This window comes from Meriones unguiculatus, chromosome 15, assembly GCF_030254825.1.
Source record: "Meriones unguiculatus strain TT.TT164.6M chromosome 15, Bangor_MerUng_6.1, whole genome shotgun sequence".
NCBI classification, from domain to species: Eukaryota; Metazoa; Chordata; class Mammalia; order Rodentia; family Muridae; genus Meriones; species Meriones unguiculatus.
Genome location: NC_083362.1, coordinates 52,463,308 through 52,489,732, shown reverse-complemented (window position 1 = coordinate 52,489,732; position 26,425 = coordinate 52,463,308). Strand labels below are relative to the sequence as shown.

The 26,425-nt window shown below is 44.4% G+C and overlaps 2 protein-coding genes across 4 annotated transcripts in view; both read left to right on the top strand.

Moving 5' to 3' along the window:
* The window catches only part of C15H2orf80 (chromosome 15 C2orf80 homolog), a 34,629-nt gene extending 15,801 nt beyond the window's left edge, over positions 1 to 18,828 (top strand). For both annotated transcript variants that reach the window (XM_021660071.2, XM_021660070.2), the window contains exons 5-9: positions 2,289 to 2,376; positions 2,744 to 2,815; positions 14,558 to 14,645; positions 14,911 to 15,008; positions 18,368 to 18,828. In XM_021660071.2, coding sequence (XP_021515746.2) covers positions 2,289 to 2,376; positions 2,744 to 2,815; positions 14,558 to 14,645; positions 14,911 to 15,008; positions 18,368 to 18,376 — 355 coding nt within the window. In that variant the 3' untranslated portion in view covers positions 18,377 to 18,828. The remainder of the gene's footprint in view (positions 1 to 2,288; positions 2,377 to 2,743; positions 2,816 to 14,557; positions 14,646 to 14,910; positions 15,009 to 18,367) is intronic.
* Positions 18,829 to 20,859: 2,031 nt separating this feature from the next.
* Positions 20,860 to 23,268, top strand: LOC110563113 (gamma-crystallin A). Of its 2 annotated transcripts, XM_021660082.2 has the most exons (3): positions 20,860 to 20,904; positions 21,006 to 21,248; positions 22,974 to 23,268. In XM_021660082.2, exons 1-3 carry the CDS (start codon positions 20,896 to 20,898, stop codon positions 23,244 to 23,246), a joined length of 525 nt encoding a protein of 174 aa, XP_021515757.2. In that variant the 5' UTR covers positions 20,860 to 20,895; the 3' UTR covers positions 23,247 to 23,268. The 2 variants fall into 2 exon arrangements, with proteins under 2 accessions (XP_021515757.2, XP_060223851.1); XM_060367868.1 differs by having other exon boundaries at positions 20,904 to 21,248.
* Positions 23,269 to 26,425: the final 3,157 nt, after the last annotated feature.

Sequence of the window (26,425 nt, the reverse complement as noted above, 5' to 3'; positions counted from 1 at the left end):
AACACTGATGTACATACAAATAAAAATAAATGAATAATATAAAAAGGACACGACTCTACACACACACACACACACACACACACACACAAATGAAATGGCTATCATTGAGGGAGGAAGTTCCAGCCCCATGTGGGGTCTTCCTAGGAGGCACTCTGGTGTAGAAACACAGAGCAAACTTCCTCCTCCAGCCAGAAGCCTGAAGACACACTGCAGCTGCAGCTTGAGGACATCACAGGGATGCTCACCTATTTTATATTTCTAATCGTCGGCTACTGTCAAATTAAGAAAAAAAAAAAAATCTTGCCAGGTGGTGGTGGCCCACACCTTTGATCCAAGCACTAAGGAGACAGAGGCAAGTGGATGTCTGTGAGCTCAAGGCCAGCCTGGTCTACAGAGTGAGCTCCAGGACCCCCAGAGCTACACAGAGAAACAACCAAACAAAAGAACCTTGCATGGAATTGTCCTCCTGAGAAGCACGGCTTTACTGTGTTATCTACACGCTACGTAACAGTCAGTTTTGCAGGCAAAGAGTGAAATTGCTCCCCAAGGGCTATCTCACACAGTTTCTGGAGCATGTACACTGTTAAGCACTTGTGTCTGTGGAATTTTTCTCCTCCCAAGATTATCAGCGTTTTCTTCAAGTGTGGTGACTCAGCAGACCCAGCACCCTGCTCAGAACAGGAAATGGAGAGGCCACGGTCAAAAAGCTCATTCCAAAGTCCGCTTGTTGTTTCTATTCCACAGCCTTGGCTCAAGGCTGCGGCTAGGAAATGACAGTAGTAAGCAGAAAACCCAGTTTGGACGACCTCAAGGAAGGAACCAGAACAAGGGGACTGTGTGGAGGGGAAGATGGGTGAGCAGGAGGATGGAAAGGTGGGAGAGGTGGGTTTGATTGCCTCTCTCTCTGAAAAGTTTGTGAACAGGACTGTTACACGCAGGAATTCAGAACTTGGGCTGGTGAGATGGCTCAGTGGGCACAGGACTTGCCAAGAAGCCTGACTTTCTGAGCTCAATCCCCGGAGCTCATTGAAGGAGGGAACAAGCTCCCTCAAAATGTCTTGTTACCTTCACAGGCACTCCACAGTGAAGCAAGCTCTCTCTCTTTCTCCCTCTCCCCCATCTTTGACTTTCTCTGTCTCTCTCACACATAAACACACACAATATAATATGTTATTATTACTTTTTTTTTTGAAGCTACCAGGCTCTACTCCAGTGTCTTTCTTCAGGGTGAACAATATTAGTGTCAGCTCGCTCCAGAGCAAGGTTCAGTCCAAACCAGGATGGATTTGAACAAACAGTGAGCAAACATGAATGAAGTGTGTCTCAGTGTCTCGGTTTCCTGATTTGTCTGGACGCGGAACACTTTGGCAAGACGCATTCTCAGAATCAAAGGGTGTTTTCAGCCTTGCTACAGGTGTGCAACAAAGGAAAACAGACCCCTCCCAGAAGACCATGAGGAGAAGGGGTGACATCTGCTAATAAAGCTATAACCACCGACTATAGGAACCAGTGTGCATTCATGATAGCTTTAGTGAAAGCCAACAACACACACACACACACACACACACACACACACACACACATACACACACACACATCACTTTGTTGAAAAATTAAAAATTCAGTATGGCTGGGCAGTGGTGGCACACGCCATTAATCCCAGTACTCTGAGGACACAGGCAGCGGGGGGCTCTCTGAGTTCAGGGTCAGCCTGGTCTACAGAGTGAGTTCCAAGATAGCCAGGGCTACACAGAGAGACCCTGTCTCAAACAAAACGAAACAAAACAAAATAAAAATTCAAAGTAAAATTTCATCAACAGAAAACCAATCCTATTAGTTCTGTTTTAACAGTGGGTGGCACACAGCCATGGCCGATTACTTATGGATTACTGTCACTCCCTTAGCACATGTCAAAGAGAGCAGAATAGGAGCCAGGAAGATAGACAGCTGAGTAAGTGCTTACCGTACAAGCGTGGGGGCCCGAACTGGATCCCCCGCATCCACATAAAATACTGGGTGAGGTGACACAGGTCTACAGTCACAGCACAGAAGAGGCAAAGGCATGGATCCCTGGTGCTGGCTAGCCAGCCAGCCTTGCCTCGTTGGTGAGCCCCAGGTCCAGTGAGAGTCCCTGATTCAAACAAACAAACAAACAAACAAACAAACAAACAAACACACAATGTGGACGGCCCCAGAGGGTGACAGCTGAGGCTGACCTTTGTTCTCCACACACAAGCCCCACCCCAGCGTACACCACCCAACTCTTCTCCATCCATATTTCCCTTCAGGAGAGCGCCTCCTCGTGGCAGACCCATGTATCCCAACCGAAGAGAACGAGAAGCAATGATCCTGTCGTCCTATGCTGGAGTCTTAATGGTGAGGGAAAAGGCACTGCACATGTGGGCGTTTCATGTCTTCTGGCATCATTGGTACAAATGCCCACTTCCATGTCTCCAATAGTACTTCTAAATGCCTGGGGTTTACTGACTGGAACATTTACGGTTTTGAATGCATCATAAAAAAATTTGACTTCCATACATATTGCAAAAATAGGTATGGGAGATGAGGGGAAAAAAGCGTGAGAGACATTAGTGTGTGGAAAACCTTTTGACCCATTCATTTAGAAATTATTATCTAGCTGCTGTGCTGCCTCATACTGTACTCAACCCACTGGAGCTGCAGGAACGCTGTTTTATAATTTGAAAAAGCCGCACTGTGACGACTCATTGTTTTTATTTCACAGAACAGTATCCCAATTGAGGAAGTCCTTAAAATTTACGGGGCCAGTCCTACTGCCAGTCCTAATTCAACCAAGGTAAAGTAGATATGGGACTATTAATATATATTAATCTTAGTATATATATCTGATATTATATTGTATGTGGTATATGTTATGCGAGTGCTTTACCACTGACATATATTCCAAGCCACAAATAGCTCTTTATGCTTGTGAGTATGTGTATATTTGTGTGTGTGTGTGTGTGTGTGTGTCTATGTGTGTTGCTGGGGACTCATCTCAGAGTCTTGTACAAGCTGAGAATCCATTCTACCATTGCTTGTCTCCCCTGCCCTTGAATGAGATTATATAGCATGTGCTTTTATACAGATAGTTTTCAGACATCAGATAAACAATAATTTTATGAAAAAAAAAAGAAAACTGAGATGTTGAGATCACTCAACAAGTAAAGGCTCCTGCAGTCAATCCTGAGTCCCTGGCTCGAGCCTCAAAATCCGTGTCATGCAAGCTGCCCTCTGACTTCCACACGAGTGTTTGTGGATTAACCATCCTACCCCCACCCCAAAATAAGTAACTGCACTTTAATTTATATATATATGTGTGTGTGTGTGTGTGTGTGTGTATTTCCTTTTGTTTTGTTTTATTTCTTGAGACAGGGTTTCTCTGTGTAGTCCTGGCTCTCCTGTACTCACTTTGTAGACCAGGCTGGCCTTGAACTCACAGAAATCTGCCTGCCTCTGCCTCCCAAGTGTTGGGATGAAAAGCGTGCACCACCATTGCCTGACATAATTGTACTTTTAACAGAGGTAAAAACCAGAGGCAACCACATCCTAACTGAGTCACACATGCTTGCCAAATGCACCCCTTTAAGTGCAGCAGTGCTAGCCAGTGCCAGTGTGCTTTGTGGAAGGCTGAGTTTGGCAGCAAAGAGAGCATCGGACAAGGAGGAGTCCAGCCAGATCCCACTGCTTCTGACCACCGTACTTTCTCACTCATGCTTTCGTGCTTTAATTTGGGCCTAAAAAGTCACATTCTGCTACTGGTTTGATGTAATCTGCCATCCAGAATGAAGACCAGTAAGGCTTATGTTCAGAATAAAAGACACAGCTAAAGGTGGTCACCTGCCCATTTCTCGTTAACTTCTTGGGTGTCAGCAGCAGAATGACCCAGTATAGAGCTCTGGGTTTTCCTCTCCAGAGCCCTGTATGGGTTCTTTTCCTTCTTTGGGCCTCTATATTTTATTCTTTTATTTTAAAAAAGTTTTCTGTTGCCAGATGTGATGATACACACCTGTAATTTCAGCACTTAGGTGATGGAGACAGGAGGATCAGGAATTCAGTGTCGTCCTTGGCAACACAGGGAGTTCAGGACAGCCTGAGCTATATGTTCTGTGTTTGAAAGACAAAAGTATTCAGGGAGGCAGGGGCAGGCATATCTCTGTGAGCTGGTTTACAAAGTGAGTTCAGGACAGCCAAGGCTACACAGAAAAACCCTGTCTCAGAAAACAATAAAAAAAGAAAGAAAAGAAACAAAAAGAATTTAAACACTGGCTTTGATCCCCTTACTAATGGAAACTTCTATGAGCTGGACAAGCACGGGGGCAGGAGTAAAGGGAGCTGGGCCAGAGAGAAGTCAGTCAAGCGCAGGGCCATGAACACAACCACAGGACCTATGCCCACCTGCTTCCTTACCTGTAGAAGACAGTTCGTCAGTGATGGCTCATCCCCCCCACACACACACATACACACGCACAAGGGAGCTTTTCCCTGTTCTTGTATCCACAAACCACAACCACAAGGCAGTTTGGAAAGACTCAGAAAGAAGCCAGGGCAGGGCCAGGGCCATAGACACAGGACAATCATCTGTCCCTATTCTTGTTCCTGAAGACTCTCCTGTAGAAGCCGTGGGTCACCTCATCCACCTCCATAGCCGAGCATTTACTAAGTCTTATGGTTTTGAAATCAGCTTCTCGGCGCCGTACTCTTGCTGGGATCCATATTCCCTCAACCCCCAAGGGAACCACAGCTTTCACCCTCACCGCTGCACTGCTGATTTGCTCATTCTTCTGCTTTTACAATATGTACTTGAAGGCCAGGGATGCGAGTGAGCAAGTTGGGCAATGTGCCTTTTTCTCACAAATCTCATATTCTGCATTGAGGGTTATCATGACCGGTGCTCCTAAGAGACTTAGCAGTTGTTTTCTAAGGATTTATTTTATTTCGTATGCAGTATTCTGCCTGCACACCAGAAGAGGGCACCAGGTCCCCTCTTAGATGGTCACGAGCAGCCATGTGGTCAGTGGAAATTGAACTCAGGACTTGTGGGAGAACAGCAGCCAGGTGTTCTTAACCTCTGAACTATCTCTCCAGCCCAGCAGTTTTGTGGTTGTTGTTGTTTTGTTTTTTTTTTAATGCAAGTGAATACCGCATTTGACCTGATTTGATTTCTAGGATTTATTTCTTGTTATTTTATGTGCATTGGTGTCCTGCCTGCACGTATGTCTGTGTGACGGTGCCAGATGCCCTGCAGCTGCAGTTACAGAGAGTTGTGAGCTGCCATGTGGGTGGTGAGAATCGAACCCGTGCCCCCGTAGAGCCAGTGCTTCCAACCGCTGAGTCATCTGTTTTTTTAAGTTAATGAAAGGCCAGCTTTTGTGATGTGTTGGCCATGCACACTACAGTGCTCTGTTTCCGCTTGTTCCCTGCAGCCTTCTCTTTGCTGGCCTGTCTTCTCTCTCCCTCACCAAATATGCCCCAGACCTTGAACCCTGCTCACTGTTTTTCACTTATGATTTTTTTGGTCTTCTTCTTGGTCTTCTATCTCTCGGGAGGTGTCAGCCACACTGGTTGATTGCTCCGTTCCCATGCTTTATTCTGGAATGGATGGCGCTCTGACCTCCAGGTTCGCTGGGGTCGACCGTCAGTGTTTCAGTCAGTGTCTGAGCAGTTGGCCTACTCCGGTCTCCAAACTGGAAGGGGCGCAGGTCATGTTGCACCAGAGGATCGCTTTCCTCCGAAGCCTGCGGCACCTTGTTGCGATAGGCTGGGGCCGTCTGTTGATGCGCATATGGATGGAGTTTGCCCAATGCAGGACTCTGAATTCTTGCTTCCTGGGCTTCAACTGCCGCGGCACCAGAGTCAAGCACAATGATTCTGGGAATTGTTTTCAACATTTCAACATAAAATGTTCCATTTGTAAAATCAGGTTAAGAAGGTTGTTGTGGCTGTTATGTGAAGCAGTCTAATGAAGCCCTTGTGTTTGGCACATAAAAATCTCAAAATAATGGCTAGAATTAAGGAATTAAGGTCCTGGAACTCAAGACTGGATAAATAAGTTAGTGCTCCTCCTCTTTCTTTCTTTTGTTTTGTTTTGGTTTGGATTTTTGGTTTTCGTTTTGTTTTGTTTTTCAAGACAGGGTTTCTATGTGTAGCTTTGGCTGTCCTGAAATTCACCCTGTAGATCAACCTAGCCACAAACTCACAGAGCTCCTGCCGCTGCCTCTCAGAGTGCTCAATGTATCCTAGGGACAAAACTACATCCGATTGTAACTCACTGCTCTAAGTATCTAAATAGCTATTAAATAGCTAATCAAATATGTACATTAACACAATGCAGGCTTGGCCTATCTGGAGTAACTAATTCCCCAGATGATTATGGTTTGAGGAAGCAAGGCTTGGCAGCCTCCTCCTCCTGTCCCAGGAGCTCCCACCCAACCCCCTAAAAAACTGCAAGCTGGCTCCACCCGGAGGACTTCTCTTCAGCTGGATGAGAGGAACCAGCAAGAGCCTCACCCTCAGGCTGCAATGTCGCATTTTAAACAAACTGTAGGGCTGTTTTAAAACAGCCCTTCGGAGTTTAACACGGCTTCAAAAATAACGGTTTTAATTAGAAGCCAGAGTGGTTTAAAAAACAATAGATGTTGTCAAAGGTTCTTTAATTGCCTCTTATATAGGAATGACCTTTGATTCCTTTGGACCAAAATGTTTCCTAAGCAACAACTGAAATAGTCTCTGAACCAGAGTTTAAAACCCAGTGGAATACAAATCAGATTGGGATGAATTTCCGGCAGCTGGAAAGGAACTGTGCGCAGCCGGCTGGCTTTCCCCCCCCCCCCCCCCGGACTCTCTGCTGCCCCCTGGTGATGGAAGGGAAGCAAGGCAGGTACTGCTCGCTCTCAGCCGCAGGCTCCTGCTGGATGGTCATTTTTTTCTTAAAAAGGAATTTCATTTTCTGTTTGTTTGGTGCTGTTTTCCTGGTAAGGACCCATGACCCAGAAGAAGTTCAATTACAGGCTTTACATAAGCACGGCCTAATTACAACTGTCTCCAGATGGTAAATATAAAATGCCCAACTTGATTTAAACTGAAGAAAAAGCATAACATCTTCCTTCAGCTTATAAAGCAACGGATAAAAAAAAACATTCTTCAGGCTCCTTTGATAGAATAAAGGCGGACAAAAGAAAGGAATGCAGAGCGAGTGAAAGTGGGTGGAAGGAGAGAACCCCAGGGCCCTACCTCTGCTTTGTCTTCCCAAATGTCATCCCATTTTAAGGGGCAGCATTCAAACCCGCACTCAAACATCACGACTCCCGAAGCAAAGCATTTCAGCCCAGACCCAGATCCATCCCTTCCTCCCATCAGTTATTTTTCTCTGATCACAGGTTCCCTAAGTGTCAGTAGGCCTGACATCATGTCCCCAACCACCTCAGGCTGTTCAGAGGGTGCGAATCAATTACATGATGGTCCAAGGAGCACCTTCCACGTGACTCCTACTATTGCTAACACCAGCCTCTCTCTCCTGCCAGCGGCTGGTGCTCCCAGTACCAGGCTGCCTCTACCCTCTTCAAGTGTCTTGTCGCCTTGAAGAATTTTTTTTTTCCCTCAGGCTGATTTGTACAGACATAAAAATGGGACTCTGGGGCTGGAGACCTGTTTTAGAGGTTAAAGGCGCTGGCTGTTCTTCCAAAGGCCCTGCATGCAAATCCCAGCAACCATATGGTGGCTCACAAGCATCTTTCATGAGATCTGGTGCCCTCTTCTGGCCGGCTAGCGCACACACAGGAAAATATTGTATAGATAAGTAAATAAATCTTTTTTTTTTTTAATGGGGCTCTGTCATAAACAGCAGCACCTGCATTTTTCAACCAAAGCTGGAGGTGAACAGATGAGAGTAATTAGGGATTCAAACCCATGCCATTTAAACTCTCACAGTAGTAGGTTTTATGTTTTTTTACGGTGACAACAGGGCCTCGTGGCCCCTGCGCCTCCTTGAGAAGCATTCCGCTTGTTTGTGTGTGCGCATGCGTGTGTGCTCTGCGCCTCCCTGTGTTTGGAGGCCCGAGGTTGACGTCTTATGTCTTCCTCAGTCGCCCAACACCTTTGTTTTCATTTTGCTCGTGTGTGCGTGTGTTCGGTGGGCACGCACACGTCGGTGCCTATCTGAGCACGTGCACGAGTGTGCAAATGCAGGTGGAAGCCGAGGCTGGGGCCGGGTCCCTTTTCGTTCTCTTTATTGAGATCGGGTATCTTGCTGCATAAGAGGGAGTTCAGACGTCTGAGCGTTTCCTTTACGCTTGCTTATTTTGTTTTGGGGGGTCGTTACGGAGTTTTGTTTGTTTGTTTGCTGGTTTGTTTGAGAGTAGGTCTCCTATAGCACAGGCTGACCCCAAACTCGCCGTGTAGGAAAGATGACTCTTAAACGTGCGACCCTCCTGCCTGCGTCCTCTGTGTGCAAGGACCACACTTGGCTCCTGTGGCTTTGACTCATGTTCTGATTACCAACCAACAGCCGCTTGGTAAGAGCGCAGGTTAAAGTCGTTTGTCCGTCGTTTGATGAGTTGTTTTTCTGTTCCTCACCTTCCTTCTGCCTGTGCCTCCTCCCAAGACTGAGTCATAGATTTTGGAAAAAACGCTAGAGGATGGCATCAGTCAAGGTAGAGATTTTTTTTTTTTAAACCAGTATTTTCCCCAATAATTTCTACTTTCTTTTTCACCAACATTAACATATTCTGGAATATATTTTTGTAATATACCTGTCACATTTTTCAGAACTCTCTCGGTAAGTATGAGCTATCTTTCCAGGCCACTTGCCCTGTTACCTCTTTGGTAAACCTGATAGCTATAAGATTCTCTCTGTCCAAGTGTTTTGACTCCAAGGGTCAGAGTCCATCCCCTCATTCCTGTCTCAATTAGGTCATAACAATAGACATACATACATACACACATACATACATACATAATTTCACCTTTCTCACATCTCCTTTCTAACTTTCTATCCCCCCATTGCTTCTCCCCTTTTACTGTTTTTTTACTGTTGCCATGGCAATATTTTACTAAATTACTGCTCCTACTTGACAGGCAGGTGATAAAGACATGACACTTGGCTCCTTTCTTGTGTTTCCTCTCTACTCCAGTTTGGGCCAGTTCCTGCTTGCCCTTAACCAAGCCTCATCCCCCGCAGCTTGAAGACACTTCGCTGACTGTGTTTTGGGGTTTGACAAGTGCGTGGAAAGAGACATGATCATTATGATCCTCTAGATAGAGATGGTGAGAACAGTGTCGGGGTTAAAGAGGAGGTGACTAACTCCAGATTAGGATCCAATTGCCGTCCTACTGTTACAACAACCCTTCCTACAAGCCACACAGGAAAGCTAGATGAATGGCTGGCATGAATCACAGAGCATCAGGCCTCAGAAAACCTCATCGAACTGTCAGGTTGGCAGTGACCTCAGCAACTGTCAGGTTTACCTCCCCTGGGGCAGGGACACCAGAGCCCCAGAAATACCTACTTTTTTTTTTTTTTTTTTAATCAAGGATGACACATGAGCCTGTTTCCCCTTGCCTATGCCTGGTGCATAGCAGCCATAATTCCATAATTACCACACACTGACCTAAAGCCTCCTTTCTCATGATTTTTTTTGTGCCATAAAGTCATCTTTCTAAACAGGTATCTTAGTTTGCTTCCTGTTGCGGTGATAAAACAGCCCAACAATCTAAGAGATAAAGCATTTGTTTGACTCACAGTTTCAGGGGATAGTCCATCACCATGGGGCTGTCAAGGAGGCAGGAACCTGGAGTGCCTGAAGGTCACATCCACCCAAAGTCAAGCAGAAAACAGTGAGTTAACACATGCGTCTTCACTGTTACACAAGCCACTACCCTCTACTAGGGAATGGTGCCACCCACAGTGGGGAGGACCTTCTGTTCTTAATGCAGTAAAAATAATACAGTATGGCCAGGCCCACAGGCTGACCTAATTTAAGCAATTACTCTCCTTTCCCAGGTGTGAAGCTGGTAATCAAACCTAACCCTCACCGTAGGTTAGGTGCTTCTTGAGACAAGAGGTCAAAGTTTACGTTCATGCTCAGTTCTTTCTATCAGTAAAACAATGAAATTTACATAATTTCATGTGGACACAAAACACAATGCTCACCTCAGAGGGAAAAGGAGTTGTGTATTCATGTATTAAGCATGTATGGGCGTTCGCATGTGTGTGTGTGAACACACATACATGCTTAAGTGTGCACTGTGTGTGGAAGGCTGAAATTGATGTTGGGCATCTTGAGGAGGGAGCTCAATGATTCAGCTACAGCATCTGGCCAGCAAGCCCTACGGCTCCTCTTACTGCCTCCTTTCCGGCACTGAGATTACAGCTTTTTCTACGTGGAGAAAGAGGTTCCAACTCCAGTTCTCACGGTTGTGTGGCAAGAACTTTACTTATTAAGCCATCTCCCTAGATAGATTTGTGTAATCGTTTGTTTATTTATTTGTTTGTTTGTTTTTCCAAGACAGAGTTTCTTTGTGTAGCTTTGACTGTCCTGGACTCACTTTGTAGACCAGGCTGCAGACAGTTTATTTTTAAGCCAGTGTGAGTTACGTGGCCCAGAAACACAGACTCCGGTTGTCTCAAATACTATGATCCAGTGTGGAAATGGTTTTATGGAGTTTTTATAGTTACGGTACAAAAAAAAAAAAAAAGTTATGAAGCAAAGACTTTTTCCAAATATGTTGGTGAGAACATCACGTGGGCCACAGCAAAGCTGGAGGGAGGGGGCGGATCTCCTGTGTTGGTCCCAGGTACTGTCTGCTGGCATTCTTAGCTTTCAGGTGGGTAGAAGTTCGTGGTCTGTTCGTACATTCTGAAGGTGTTTTGTTGTTGCTGCTGTTATTTGGATGTGTTTGTATGTTTGGTTGGTTTGGGGTTTGGTTTTGGTTTTCTTGGTCTGGTAGCTGAAAAGGTATTAAGTGAGAGAGAGACAGTGACTAGAACAGAAAGTTGATGGGGGAAAGGGTGTGTGTGTAAATTTCCTACAGAGTCCCCACTATTTTCTGTAAACCTAAAATTGTTGTTCATGTCAAAGTTAAGCAATTAAAAAACTTAAATAGTTAGGAGAATACTTTTATCTTATTTGATTATTATCACAGTAAAGTAATACTTAGCAAAGGAAGACAATAGAGGATTTTTTTGAACCTGTTAAAGTATTTTTTAAAATCTAGAGCAAACATCCTACTTAATAGCAGTATCCTCCTTGAATTAAGAAATACATCAGGGGCGAGAGAGATGGCTCAATGGTTAAGCTTCCAAAGGTTCTGAGTTCAATTCCCGGCAACCACATGATGGCTCACCATCATAATGGAATCTGATGTTCTCTTCCAGCTTGCAGACAGAGCAATCATATATATAAACAAACAAACAAACAAACAAACCTTTGGCTGGAGAGATGGCTCAGGTATTAAGAGCACTGGCTGCTCTTCCAGAGGTCCTGAATTCAATTCCCGGCAACCACATGGCTGCTCACAATTGTCTGTAAGTAACTCCAGTTCTAGGGACTCAAAACTCTCAAATAGACATACATGCAGACAAACCACCAATGCATATAAAATAAAGAAAAAAAGAAATAAAATCAATAATCCTTGCTGTCTTCCTTTCTATTTAATATTACGCTGACAATCTTAGCCAGCAGGAATAATTAAATAAAGGAACAAAAGAAATACAGAAAACTGTAATTTTTTTTGAGATAGGGTTTCTCAAAAACAAAACAAAACAAAACAAAAATAAAATAAAATAAACAGAGCCCAGCTGTTCTGGACTTGCTTTGTAGATCAGGCTGGCTTCAAACCCACAGAGATCTGCCTGCCCCAAGTGCTGGGATCACAGGCGTGTGCCACCACCCCCAACTCAGGATCAGTTTAAAACCTTAATTCCTTTCTGTGATCCAGGAGTGAAAAGAAAACAAAGTATGGACAGATGTCATTGACTATAAAGTGAAAAACCAACAGATTTAGGAATAAGTCTAACAGAATCTGTACAGGGGTTCTACACTGCAAACTGTAAATGCTGTTGATATTAGAGAAAGCCTGAGTGGAGAGATACAGAAATCATGGATTTGAACATGTGAGGTTGTGAAATTATCAACCCTCCCCACAGAGTAATCCGGAGACTAACTGACTCCAGGAAGCTGGGTAGCAAGCTCTCCGCTCTCTCTTTCTCCTCTCTCTCTCCCTCTTTTTTCAGTTTCTCTCTTCCTCTTTTTCTCCTCTTTCTCTCTTCCTTTCTTGTTTCCTTCTTTCATCCCTTAGCCCATTTCTCTTTTTACATATTGACAAGCAATTATCAAATTTTCGGGAAGCACAAACAGGCAAGAATTGACAGACAATCTTGGAATATGAAGTCACAGTTGGGGAGATAGCTGCCTGGCTACTGGGCCTACAGTCAGAACTATGGGACAACACGGATCGGGGTAAGGATTGGCCAGATGACCACCGATCAGAACGCAGAGTCTGACAGCAACTACACACCATCCAGACATCAGACTTAGGACAAAGGTGACACTAATGTGCATGGGAGGATGAGCCATCAGCTCTTGTCCTCTATCTCACACCAGGAACAAAAGTCCTTCCTGAAGAACTGTAGAGTCCAGTGTGAAATATAAAGGCGAGAAAGCCGGCAGAGGAGGCACAAGAGACTCTGTGACTGGGGGTGGGGGTGGGGGTGGGGGCAGGCAGCCATTTCTGAGACCCATGACACCTGCATTTGTCTCATTATCATCTCTTTCCCCATCCTGATGATGATGGGGTTCGGGCGCTTCTTAAAATGCTGCATCAGTTTCTGTTGCCATCAACCTTGTACTCCTCCGGGGCATCTCGGCTTGGAAAGGGTTATTTCAGAGCACAGAGTGCTGAGCTGGTAATTACGTGTATATGCTAAGTCCTTTTCACAGAGTGGAATACAGAATATAACACAGGATACAAAAGGACCCTTATCATCCCACGGGTCCCCCTACAAGGCCACATATGCTATAATGATGCAGCTCGTGTTCAAACACAGTCAATTTAGAAATGACATCCGTGCTGCTAATTACTCATGCCTTGACTAAGACTGTAGCTTTCAAGTAGTTCTTGAAAACTTTGAGGGAGCCAGATGTGGTGACGCACGCCTGTGATCCCAGCACTCAGAGGGGCAGAGGCAGGAGGATCTCTGTGAGTTTGAGGCCAGCCTGGTCTACAAAGGGAGTCCAGGACAGTCAAGGCTACACAGAGAAACCCTGTCTTAGAAAACAAACAAAACAAAACAAAGAAAAACAAAACAAACAAAAAAACACCACAAACTTTGGGGGAGGGGCAGTTGGACACACTCTAAGGCTCTAAAATTAAGTTTCCACCTTCCTGCGTATTCCTCACTCAGAAGCCAAGGTGATCTTTTTGTTTCACTTTAATTTCTTCTTCTTCTTCTTCTTCTTCCTCCTCCTCCTCCTCCTCCTCCTCCTCCTCTTCCTCCTCCTCCTCCTCCTCCTTCTCCTCCTCCTCTTCCTCCTCCTCCTCCTCCTCCTCCTCCTCCTCTTCCTCCTCCTCCTCCTCCTCCTCCTCCTCCTCCTCCTCCTCCTCCTCTTCTTCTTCTTCTTTTTCTTCTTCTTCTTTTTAATGCTGGGAGTGAATTCAGGGACTTTACATGGTAGACAAGCATTTTTTTTTCTTTTAAGATTTAGTTATTATTTATACAGTGTTCTGCCTGCAGGCCGGAAGAGGGCACCAGATCTCATTATAGATGGTTATGACCCACCATGTGGTTGCTGGGAATTGAACTCAGGACCTTTGGAAGAACAGTCAGTGCATTTATTTTTATTTTTATAAAATTTTGAGACAGGGTTTCTCTGTGTAGCTCTGGCTGTCCTGAAACTTGCTTTGTAGACCAGGCTGGCCTCAAACTCAGAGGTCTACATGCCTCTGCCTCTAAGATCTGGGACTAGAGATGTGCACCACCATTCCTGACTATGCATTTATATTCCTGTGATAATAATAATAATGAGGTCATCAATTAGAGAGGGAAGGACATGGGAGGAGTTAGAGAGAATGAGAGAGAATGGGGAAAGTGATATAATTATATTTTTAATTTAAAAAATTAATAGAAATATTATTAATAAAGTTAAGAGCGGGTTAAATACATGCCGGTTGCATAAGGGGAAATGCCTGGCCTACACTGTGCATCACTTTGTGGGGCAGGAGGGAGCAGGTGAAAAGAGCATGTCAGGGCAAGTTTATCACTCAGACAAGGGAGTACTTGAGCTCCACAGCAAAGGAAAGGCAGGAGTCTAGGACAGAGCAGAGAAAGTGGCTGTGGCAGGAGAGGGGACTGTGAGGAGCGCCCTGTGCAAACCGGGAAACAAACACAGAGCAAAGACTGACAATGAAGACCCCGTTCGCCCTCCTTCCGGTGCCACCGTTCAGCAGGACTCGGGGTTGGCGAGACAAGCCAGGGGCTGTGAGGAGCGGGTGCTCCCCGCACGAGGCCCCACCGCGGTACAACACAACTTTCTTCTCGTAGGTCTCCCAGGCCCTGCTGCCCCGCCGCTCCCTGCACCCCTTTGCCATGCTGACAGCACCCAAGGCAGCAGAGTGCAACCGCAGACAGAGTAAGCCCGCTTTCTTCCCGCCGCAGAGAGCGTTCACTCGGAGCCGGGCCCACACAGTGAGGTTAAGCGATGACACTGATTTGGTGTCCATCTGGTGAGATTAAAAAAATCAAATCAAATCAGGATCCTTCATAGCTTGATGTGCCCGCCCCGCCACATTGCCCTAATCAGAAAGGCTTAGGGGGTTGGCGGGCCAGCTCTGACACTGAGGAGGGCACAGTGGTTTTCAGTTTTAACCCAGATGTGGTTCTGCCCGTGTCTGCAGGCGTCAAGCTGAAGAGAGGAGCGATGACTAAGAGAGCAACGGCACAGAATGGAAACCCCGGCCGGGAAAGGCGTTCCTTCACACAGCCCAAGAACAAGGTAAGTGTATAAACATGGATGCCGTGGGATGACTGCCTACACTGTGCTGAAAGTTGAGTATTTGGAGTTCGTGGTTCTGGGTGTGACAACAGAGCCCATTGCTTATCAGCTGTATGGTTTTGAACGGGTTTCTCCTCCAAAAAAATTAGATGAAATGAGTAATGATACTCTTTTGGGGGGACAGTGTCTGTGTTGGGGGGGAGGAGGTGTTTGAGACAGGGTTTCTCTGTGTAGCCTTGGCTGTCCTGGAACCCATTCTGTAGACCAGGCTGGCCTCGAAGCCTCAAAAATCCACCTGGCTCTGCCTCCGGAGTGCGGGGATCAAAGGCGTGCGCCACCACCACTGGGCCTGGTGGTACCCACGTCTTAAAGTCACCGATTAATCGGGATTATGGGTGAGTGGTTAAAGTGAGGCTCTGTACATGGTAAAGCCTGAGTAAACGTTAGTCTTGATCAGCTTTCAACACTTGACAATTGCCCTTCACGAGTGAATCAGCTGTTTGTTTCAGTTTATTCAAAGAGGGTGCTTTACTTTAGTTTTGTACCTAAAATTGTTCCGGATGAGAATTCTACCACAAAGGAGAATTTTGTCCTTCCTTTCATGGCATCGCCTCAACTCCTGCCCTTTCTTCTTCCCTGCCCACCCACTCCTCCACTGTTACGCACACGAATTTAAAGACAGGTCAGAGACGGATGGGGCTGGAAGGAGAGAAGGAAAACTGTGTTGCTGCTGTTGCCGACGTGTCATAATTGCTGCAGCTCTGGTTCTCACACGTTATGTACAGGGTGAAAGTAAAAACAGAAGTCAGAGAGACCAGTTTGGTCAACGGGATGGAAGCTGAGATGGGAAAGGTCTGGAGGAACAGCTGGGTGTCCGGGGTGAGCTGAGTAGCAAACTCGGGTCTGCAGTTGGAACCCAAAATGAAGTTTCCGTCCATTTGATTGCTGTGTCATGCATGTTTAAACGTGATTCTTCAAATCAACTGAACCATATGGTGCTTGGGAGTTATTCAGGCTCCAGCGGTAAAATGATTGATTGATTAGAAATACAAACAACACCACCCACATACACACACATACCAGCAAACATACACATACAATACACACATACACACTACATAGACACACTGCACACACATGTATACACATGCACACACACATACACATTACATACACACAAACACTTTTTTGTTTGGCTATATCAAACCTTAACACTATCCTAAAAGCAGAAAAAGCTGAGGAAACAGCCCCTGTTGGATCTTCTTTCGAAGACACTTGCTCTAATGAGATGTCACTGCACAGATGTTTCTCCAGCCACATCCTTGATCCTGAAGAAGTGTAGAAAGTAAGATAATATCAGCTTTGAAAAGAGTGTGGAGGGCTGGAGAGATGGCTCAGAGGTTAACAGCACTGTCTGCGCTTCCAGAGGTCCTGAGTTGAATTTCCACAAACCACATGGGGGCTCACAGCCATCTATGGTGAGATCTGGTGCCCTCTTCTGGCCTGCAGGTATACATGCAGATAGAGCACTCATCTGCATAAAATAAAGAAATAAAATCTTTTAAAAAAATAGAAAAGAGTGTGGAAAGAGTAGGAAAAAGAGTGTGGAAAGCAAAATAAAACAAAAAAGAGTGTGGAAAGCAAAATAAAACAAAAACAAAAAGTGGAAAGAATCCTAGAAAGAGCACACATGAACACGTATACACACACACTGCCCACAGACACCCTGACTGTCTGGACAAAGGAATTACACAAAGACAGATCTCGAGAACTGGTTCATAGACTCCCCCCCCCCCGAGGCTCACGTATGAGCTTGTGTGATGAGAACATAACTCTAAATATTTCCACTTAATATATAATTTAGGTGTCTCCCTCCACCCCCGACAGGATTTCTTTGTGCATCAAGCTCTGGCTATCCTGGACTTGCTTTGTAGACCAGGCTGGCCTCAAACTCATAGAGATCCACCTGCCTCTGTGTCCTAGTGCTGGGATTAAAGGCGTGTGCCACCACATACATATCTGCATGAGCACCTGCACACCAGAAGAGGGCACCAGATCTCAATATAGATGGTTGTGAGACACCATGTGGTTGCTGGGAATTGAACCCAGGACCTCTGGAAGAGTAGCCAGTGCTCTTAACCTCTGAGCCGTCTCTTCAGCCTGAAAGTATGCTTTTATAGTTTGTTGTTTGAGCTGTTTTTTTTTTTAATCTTACATATTTTGGATTCTTCATTTTTACTTTATGGTTTATGGATGTAACGTCTAACTTTCAAATGGAAAACAAAAAAAAAAAACCCTATTTTTTAAACCTTGATGTAAAACAATTCTTTCTTCATAGTTTTCTTTTTATTTCCAGCCACTGAGTTTCCTCATAAACTAAGAGAAAGGCAAAAACTGTTTTGAAAACTCCCAGCTATTCTGGCAAACATTTAAATTTCCTTTTTATATCACTGGTAGCTTGTTTTAATCGAAATAGATATGAGCAATATTCACCAGGAAAGCTAGTCACTGTGCGCTTCATTTTATCTTCTATAAAAGAGAATGCATCATGTACCTCACAGGGTTATTTCAAGACTAGGTGAGTTACCGTATGTATGAGGCTCAGAGAATCACCAAGACTATAGCAAACAGAAAGATAACTGCCCCCTCCTTTCCAAGTCCCAGAGAATCTACAGTATCATGGAAGGAGGCCAGACTTAACTTCAAAGTAATATATGCAAAAGCTAAAATGATATGCTACAGTACAGAGCTGAAAGATGCTTTATGTTGGGTAGTGCTGGTCCAAAGAAGTTTGACTTTTATGATTTTTAAATTTAGTTTGGAAATAATTCCAAGCTTAAGGAAATGTTGTCCTCACATGAACAACAGAGATTAGTCATCTACTGTTGCTGTTTGTCCCACTAGCATTATGTCTTTCTCTTTGTCTCTTTTCCCTTCTGTCTTTTTGTTTGTATATATAGATATTGATAAAGAACCTTTCCTGAGCTATTAACTATACACCCGATCAACTCACCCTGTATATTTTACTTTGTAGCTCCTAAATGCAAAGTCATCTTCTTAATTAACTCCAGAATCTATAGCATTGTTACTTATATCTAATCTATCACCCAAGTAGCATTTTTTTTCACTTGCAGGAATAATGCCTCTTTAAGGACACAACATGAGATTACACACTGTATTCAATTGAGAAAAACAAGTCATTTTCAGATATTGCAGAACTGTTTCATGGAAATTCTTTTACGTCTGCATTTATCTAATCCATCTCTGTTGGTATCTGATACTTGACCATAACTCCCTACCTATAGAAACCTAGTGTATGTGTCTGTCCTTGGTACCAAACCCTTCTTTTCATTCTGCAGGTCACTTAGAAACGTGGACTCTCGCACCAGGAATGCATAACCAGAGCTTCTGGGAGCAGACAGGAAGCATTGCCTTAACGCTGCCGTGGTCACCAGCGCACTCTCTGCCGTTAGCTATTGATGCAAACAGCGCTGATTATCACATTTGCCATCGAGCTTTCTTCTTTTAGAAGCATATTGCACACACTACATTTTAGCAAAAGGTGTATATCCTATGCTACTCCATTGTATGCCTGAAAACTGCTGGAACATACTGAGTAGGTTCACTATTTCTGGGTAAGATCAGACAGTCTGGCTTTGATACATATTTTGGCAAATTTGTAGCATTAAGTATTACATAGAATGCTGGAGAAGGAGGCAGTTTTCCGAAGTTTTAAACCCCAAATAAAATTAATTTCTCATTAGCATACTAAATGTAAATTCATCCCATTTCAATAAAGTTTGAAAAGAGAAATAAACGGATGCCGGCTTTTTCTGGGTAGAACATGATGACCAGCAGGAAAAGAAAATGTGCTGCTCTTTTCAGGCCTTTCCAAGATGTCAAAAAGGTACATGGCTTAACCAATTAGCAAAACAACTGCATCAGGTGAATGTCAGAACACATAACTCTTCTTTCTTTCTCTTTCTTTCTTTCCTTTTTTGTTTTTCTTTTTGTTTTTTGAGATAGCCTCTCCCTGTGTAGCCTTGGCAGTCCTGGACTCACTCTGTAGACCAGGCTGGCCTCAAATTCACAGAGATCCACCTGCCTCTGCCTCCCTGAGTGCTGGAATTACAGGCATGTGCTGCCATGCCCGGCTGTACCTCTCCTTTCTAAAGGACTGGGCCAGCCATCTTTCTGCAGGATAGTCTTAGTGACACATGCAAAGTCAGGTGAGTTTGTTGACCTCTACTGAAAATAGTGAGATACCCCCGTGCGGGGTTGTGGCTGGGGAGGTCAGTTTGGGCCTTTCCACATGGGGCTTGATCACAGTTGTACTTGAAGTTCACCAAGACACTTGGAACACTAGGATGGAGGCAGAGGAGGCTCTGAGTAGCCTGTAGTCCTTGCCAATGCTCCAGCTGCTGAGGACTTGGCTCAGGTTGCTCCTGCACAGTCTCACTATGAGAAGACCGTTCTTTCTGTCTGCTCTTTCACCATCCGTGCCATGTAAGTGATACCTGGGGATTTTCATGCAGTTATTCAGCCTGTATTGCTAACTCCAGTTGGGTGTCCTTTTAGAGTCCCCTTGTGGGCATGACTTTCCTTCCTAAAATATGCATGGGATGGGATGGGATGACAGAAGATAATCTACGGTTTAATGACCCTCCATCCCTGCAGTCGAGAAGAACTCCAAGCCAGTTGGCAGCAAAGAATAAAGTTCTTATGGCAGTCATCCTGGCTCAGGGAGATTGACAGTCTGGCAAGGGGAAAACAGAGACAAAGCATAGCACTGCTTTTAAAGATTTGTTTACTTATTATGTATACAGCATTCTACCTGCATGTACACCTGCACTCCAGAAGAGGGCACCAGGTCTCATTATAGATGGTCATGAGCCACCATTTGGTGGCTCGGAATTGAACTCAGAACCTTTGGAAGAACAGCCAGCACTCTTAACCTCTGAGCCATCTCTCCAGCCCCATGGCACTACCTTTAAGAACAAAAAGTAAATCCTGGAAGAAAGGGTGGCAGGAAGAATGAAAAAGTCCTATGACTTTTCCTGATCAGTGTGCCTCAGAGTCTTGGGAGATCTATTAATTTTAGACTAAGAAGTGTTTGTTCTCATCATCTCAAAACACACACACACATGCTTTAACCATTAACTAAAAAAAAAAAATCACACATCTAAATTTTATTTTACTCCTTTTATCCACTGATTTTTGCAATATACATTTATAGTAGAAAATTAAAGAAACTTTAAAGTCAAAAGGAAGAAATAAAATGAGGACCTATATGTAAACATACCATTCATTCATTGATGACCACGGTTGACGTTTTAGTCTATACGCAGTTCTAATCTTTTTGTCTTAAACGTGCAAGTTTTAAGAGCTCAACCCCATAGTATGCATATGTAACTATTTTTCAATTAGAGAACTTGTTTGGTGTCTTTGTTTTGCTGCCTCTTGGCGCCCGAGAGTGCTTCTGGACCCCGTGTGAGTCTCATGAGCTCCCCACAAGCGGAAGCGCCACCCTGCACCTCAGCAGTTTCTATAGGCAAACATCGCACAATGCTGGGTACATAACGCATTTCTAGAGCGCTGCATAGGATGAGAAGCGCGCCCTTTGTCTCCAAGGTCATAATGGCACTGCTGACTTGAATTCCTTTCACTGGAGCCAGTGAGGACAACTCGAAAATGCCAGAGAGAATGAGAGCCCCCTACCCCATGATCCCAAATGAAAAAGCGAGAGAACACAGAAATCCCCTTACACATTACCCCCAGGTCCCTTTTGTGTTCATCTTGCCAACACAGCAGCCATCCTGCTATATATGCATCCGCTGCTACTCCTGTCCCCATCACACTCAACACTGACCACCTGCTGCCAACAACGATGGGAAAGGTGAGCCAAGGGAGAACCTTCCGGGTCTGTGGAGCGTCTCCTCTATGTGGGGATGTGTCTTCCGGTTGACCATGTGCTGTCCACCCCCTCTTCCTTCACAGATCACCTTCTACGAGGACCGTGGCTTCCAGGGCCGCTGCTATGAGTGCAGCACTGACTGCCCCAACCTGCAGACCTACTTCAGCCGCTGCAACTCCATCCGCGTGGACAGCGGCTGCTGGATGCTCTACGAGCGCCCCAACTACCAGGGCTACCAGTACTTCCTGCGTCGCGGGGACTACCCCGACTACCAGCAGTGGATGGGCTTCAGCGACTCCATCCGCTCCTGCCGCTCCATTCCATACGTGAGTACTGCTTCAGCCTGGCTGATGTGAGAACACTGGGCGTTCTGCTTGCCAGCTTGTTCCCGCGCCTGGTCTAGTAGTCTCAGAAAGGACAGAAACACTTGACAAGGGCTCCCTGTAAGTATATCAAGATCCAACTCTCAGACCTAAATAGAATGAGTATATATACACATATGGACAGAAATAAAATATATATATATATATATAATATTTCTTATTTAAGGGCATCAGTGTTTTAGGACACAAAACCTAGGACAGCATGACCTTTAAAGTTAAACTTGGCTGAATAATCAATAATAATCAATAATCACATGTCCTTCAGGCCTAAAAGAAGGACATCCTGTCATTTGTCATGTCCTGGATAAGCCTGAAGGGCACTGTGCTAAAAGAGCTGAGCCAGGCATGAACTGATAGAGGCCACATGTTCTCACACATATGAGGAATCTAAAGCGGCAGGTTTGTGGAGGGAGAGGAGACCAGGGTTTGTGGGTTTAGCAGTGGTAGTGTGCTTGCCTACCATGCAGCCCTGAGTTCTGTCTTCAGCACCAGGGATAAAGACAGTGGGGAAGAGGATGGTGGGTACGTGAGGCTAGAGTGATAGAGCAGGGGGCTAGAGAGCGATGGTCAGAAAAAGAAAAATCACAGCTGGAGAGGAAGAATTTACATTCTAGAGACCTATATTGTACAGCCCAGCGATGACCGCTCCTGTCACGTTTTAGAGGCATTTAAAAATGTTAAAAGACGAGGCTGGAAAGATGGCTCAGTGGTTAAGAGCACTGGCTACCCTTCTGGAGGACCCGGGTTCAGTTCCCAGAGCCCACAAGTGGCTCCTAACTGTCCGTAACTCCGGTTCTAGGGAGTCTCATGTTCCATGAGCTCCCAGCACGACACATGTAGTTGAACATACAGGCAAACACTCACACACATAAACTGAACACAAATACATCCTAAACACACAGTAAAAATGCTGAAGGAGTAGGTTCTGTGTATTTGCACAACAAAGACAATAATTATGAGGGGTAAATATACATTAATTAGCTAGATCTAATCATAGTGCTTACTCTAAAACAGTATGCTATGCCTAATAAGTACACACAAATTATCTGTTGATCTTAGAATATGTAAGCACATTTGAAAATCAATTAGTTAAACTTGGTTAGAGCTAGTGTGTTCTGAGATTTTTCTTTACTGTATGCTCTCACACTTACCTAGAGCCTAAAAGGTGGCTCTCACCTTGTGGGGCTTTGCATTTTTCAGGAGTCGTCACTGCCTAGTTTCTTACAAGACGGGTAATTAGAATTTCATGAGCACAGTCGACAACAGCTGTCTTTTAAAAAAAAAAAAAAGAAAAGAAAGAAAGGAAAAGAAAAGGAAAGAATAAGAAATGCGTGTGGACCCCAAGTAAATCCGAATCATTGCACATCTCACGTATAAAAGGCGGCTTCAAAGCAAGCTTGGTAGGATTTGGTTACACGGGCCGTAAATGCTTTCACTCCCAGCCTTTGGGTGTTAGTATCCTTCACAAGAGCTCCAGTTCACTGGTCAGGTCAGCTTTATGTTAGTGCATTTCCTAATTTGTTAGAACAACAGTGCAAGGAGTCGGATTAAGGAAGAAGCCTGCTTGACAGATTTGCCTGAAAGCCGTGTTTGGTGAGGGGGCAAGCAAGCTGTGACATCCAGCACGTTAAGCCAGTGCTTTTCCTCTCTTGTTTTCCACCACAACAGACCAGCTCTCACAGGATAAGGTTGTATGAGAGAGGTGACTACCGGGGCCTTGTGTCTGAGCTCATCGAAGACTGCTCCTGCATCCACGATCGCTTCCGCCTCAATGAGATCTACTCCATGCACGTGCTGGAGGGCTGCTGGGTCCTCTATGAGATGCCCAACTACCGGGGCCGGCAGTACCTGCTGAGGCCCGGAGACTACAGGCGCTACCACGACTGGGGTGCCATGGATGCCAAAGTCGGCTCTCTGAGACGGGTCATCGATTCGTACTAAGCCTCATTTTACTTGTTATAACCTCCCAAACACATGCAATAAATATACAACTTGTGTTTCTGGCACTAAGTGGCTCTGGCTTATCTTTAATATCTAAACTCTATTAGTGTTATCTTAGGAAACTCTCTCAACCCTGAAAGATGTTTTGAATGCCCACCTCCTTCCTTCCAGTCAGGAATCAGTGCTTATTGGAAGGCTCAGACCTTGGAGATCTGTGAGTCTGCAGGAGACAGGACTTAGAACCCAGAGAAAGGAGAAAATGTGGCCTGCCTACGGCCACCCCACTGAAGACAAGGGATTGCTGGAGGGATGGGGTAGCTGGTATCTTATCATTGAGGAAAGCCCTCAATGAAAGATGTTTGTGGGGCTGGGAAGATGCTCAGTGAATGAAGCACTTGCTACAGAAGTTTGAGGAGCAGAGTTCTGGCCCCCAGAACACACATAAAGCCAGAAACGGTAGTGGACATTCGTAATCTCAGCGTGTCTACAGTAAGACGGGAGACAGGGGCTGGAGGATCCCTGAAAGTTCACTGGCCACACAGCCTCGCTTGAGCAGCGGTGAACAAGAGGCTCTTCAAACAAAGGGGAAGGCAAATACCTATGTGGTGTTTATCTTTTTGGCCCTGGCTACTTCACTCGGTGTAATATTACCCAAAGAAGTCATGATTGCATTTCACTGAAAAGGTGAAGAGAATCCCGTTGAGTAAATGTTTTAACATTCTCATTCGTCTTCAGATGATGGACATCTACATATAACTCTCTCTCACTCTGTTCCTCTTTCTCTCTCCACAACAAAGTTGTCTTCTGACTTCTGCACATACCTACGCTCACTGTCACACAAACATGCTCATGCACATACCTCAGACACACACACATACACACACACACACACACACACACACACACAGACATTTTTAGAAGGGAAGAATGATGTATGAAGAGGGGTTTAAGCAGAATTTTCCAAAGGAGAAGCCTAGTTGATCAACCTGAGTAGGAAAAGTACAAAGAGTTAAACAGCCTGATGATTATCCTGCCTCTGTTTCTTTAAGACGTCCACAGTCCTAGCACTAACAGTTTTTCCTGTAGGCAGACCAGCACAGATGCTTTACTTTTTGCTTTGTCTCTCTAAACAAGTCACCCTTTTTTTTAAAAAAAAAAAATCATCTCTGTGTCTAAACTACTTATTGAAAACTACAAGTGATAACAAATTCATGCCTCTCTAAGTGTCAGGGACATTATGATAAAGATACGAGAAAAAAACAGTGACCACATTTTGTTATCTTCAATTTACCGTACAAGCACAAAAGAAGAAATGCAGGCACCCTCTGTCCTGTCAGCCACCCCCCCCAAGGTCATGTTTATTTGGACGCCATTGTGAACTGTTCTCAAGATTCAATTGCACAGAGTAAGATATTCGTATTTGCTGTTGAGTATGTCTCATTCCAAGAGAACAGCCCTCTGAGAGCGCTATGTCTTCCACATTTATAGAAGCAGGAAATGATACTCTTGTGCCCACTGACTTCTTCGTGGAAACTGACAAGCTAATTCTAAAGTCTATATAGAATTTCAAGGGACCCAGAAAAGCCAGGGCAAAAGTAGGAACATTCGTATTTCACTATTTTCAAACTGACTACAATGCAGTAGAACCAACACAGTGCAGTGCTACAGTCAGTGAGGACAGACTGTGGATACACAAAATAGTGGGCTAGAAAGAAGCTCCTTTGCCTATCTGCTGGGTGTTGGCAAAATGAGAAGACCGTTTATGGGGAAATGACAGCCTTTTAATGGTATCGAGACAACTTGATGTGTGTATGCATTCACACCCCCCAACACGAACACAAAGACTGGATCCTTCCTCATCTATAGTTTATTCAGAATGTTACATAGACCTGAGTGTCGGAAGTCAAGCTGTAAGACCTTTTAAGAGAAATCAAATGAATACATGTTTATGACCTTTTATGAAACGATGATTTTTTTAAAATAAAGCGTTAAAACCACACGGCATATGGGCTGATGTGATGACTCAGCAGGTGGAAGTGCTTGCTGCTAAGCCTGAAGACCTGAGTTCAATCCCTGGAACCCACCTGGTAAAAGGAGGGAGCCTAAATTAAATTTTAAAAATTTAAGATGATGCAGCTAAATATTAATAAGTTGAATTTTATAAAGGAATATTTTATGTGTCAACAAAAGCTTAACAAAAAAATGACAACTCACAGGATGTGAAGAATGTCTTAAAAATCATTGGTCTGTTAAGGTTTTAGAATCTAGAATATATAAAAATAACTTTTCAGCTAGACAATTGCAACAAAAAAAAACAATTAAAAATGGGCAAGTATTTAAATGCATGTTTTCCAAAGAAGACATATAAATAAACAGCAAACAAATGGGGGGGGGATCTCAACACAACTAGTGATTAGAAAAATTCAAATTAAGCCCAAGGTAGGATGGTACTTAATGTTTATTCTGATGGATACAATAATATTTTTAAATTGATTTAAGATTTAATTTTAATTAAATCCCACCCAACAGGAAGCAACCAGTGTTTGTGAGGATGTGAAAAAAAAAAAAAAACTTTGGTGGGAATATAAAATGACGCCTCTTCTGTAGGAAATGACTTGGCAGTTCCTCAAAAAGACTTAAAGAGTTGCCGTATGATCCAGCAGTTCCACCCATGGGTAAGCAATCAAAGGAACTGAAAATCAATGTTCAAACAGAATCCTATATATGAATGTTCATAGCAACACTCTACATGGCGCCTAAAAGATGGACATGGTCCAGTGTCCAGATGTCAATGGATTGCTGGACAAAAGCAGGGTGATCTGTCAATACAACAGCGTGATATCTGGCCGTGAAAAGGAACGAGGCACTGATCTGTGCTATGTCGGTGTATAAGGTTAAAGAAGCCAGTCACATCGACGATAGACCACACAGACCACACACTAGTGCATGCAGTTATGTGAAAGACCCAGGGCAGACAAAACTATAGTGACAATGAATACACCCGTGGCTGCTTAGGGCCAAGGGCATGGCTACATAGGGGTGTAATGGCTAGACAACAGCTTCACAGGGTGGTGATGAGCCCGTCTGTGAGTATACTAAAAACACTGAGTTTTGCCCATGAGGTGGTATGGCCAAAGCTGCCTAAATTCACAGTTTCCTTATCCAGATTATTCCTTCAG

What these genes read in the sequence shown, in the direction of transcription:
- LOC110563113 (XM_060367868.1), top strand. Translation starts at nt 20,949, where the DNA reads ATGTGGGGATGTGTCTTCCGGTTGACCATGTGCTGTCCACCCCCTCTT. An exon ending in CCTGCCGCTCCATTCCATAC is followed by an intron (nt 21,249 to 22,973) that starts GTGAGTACTGCT and finishes CCACCACAACAG; the next exon opens with ACCAGCTCTCACAGGATAAG.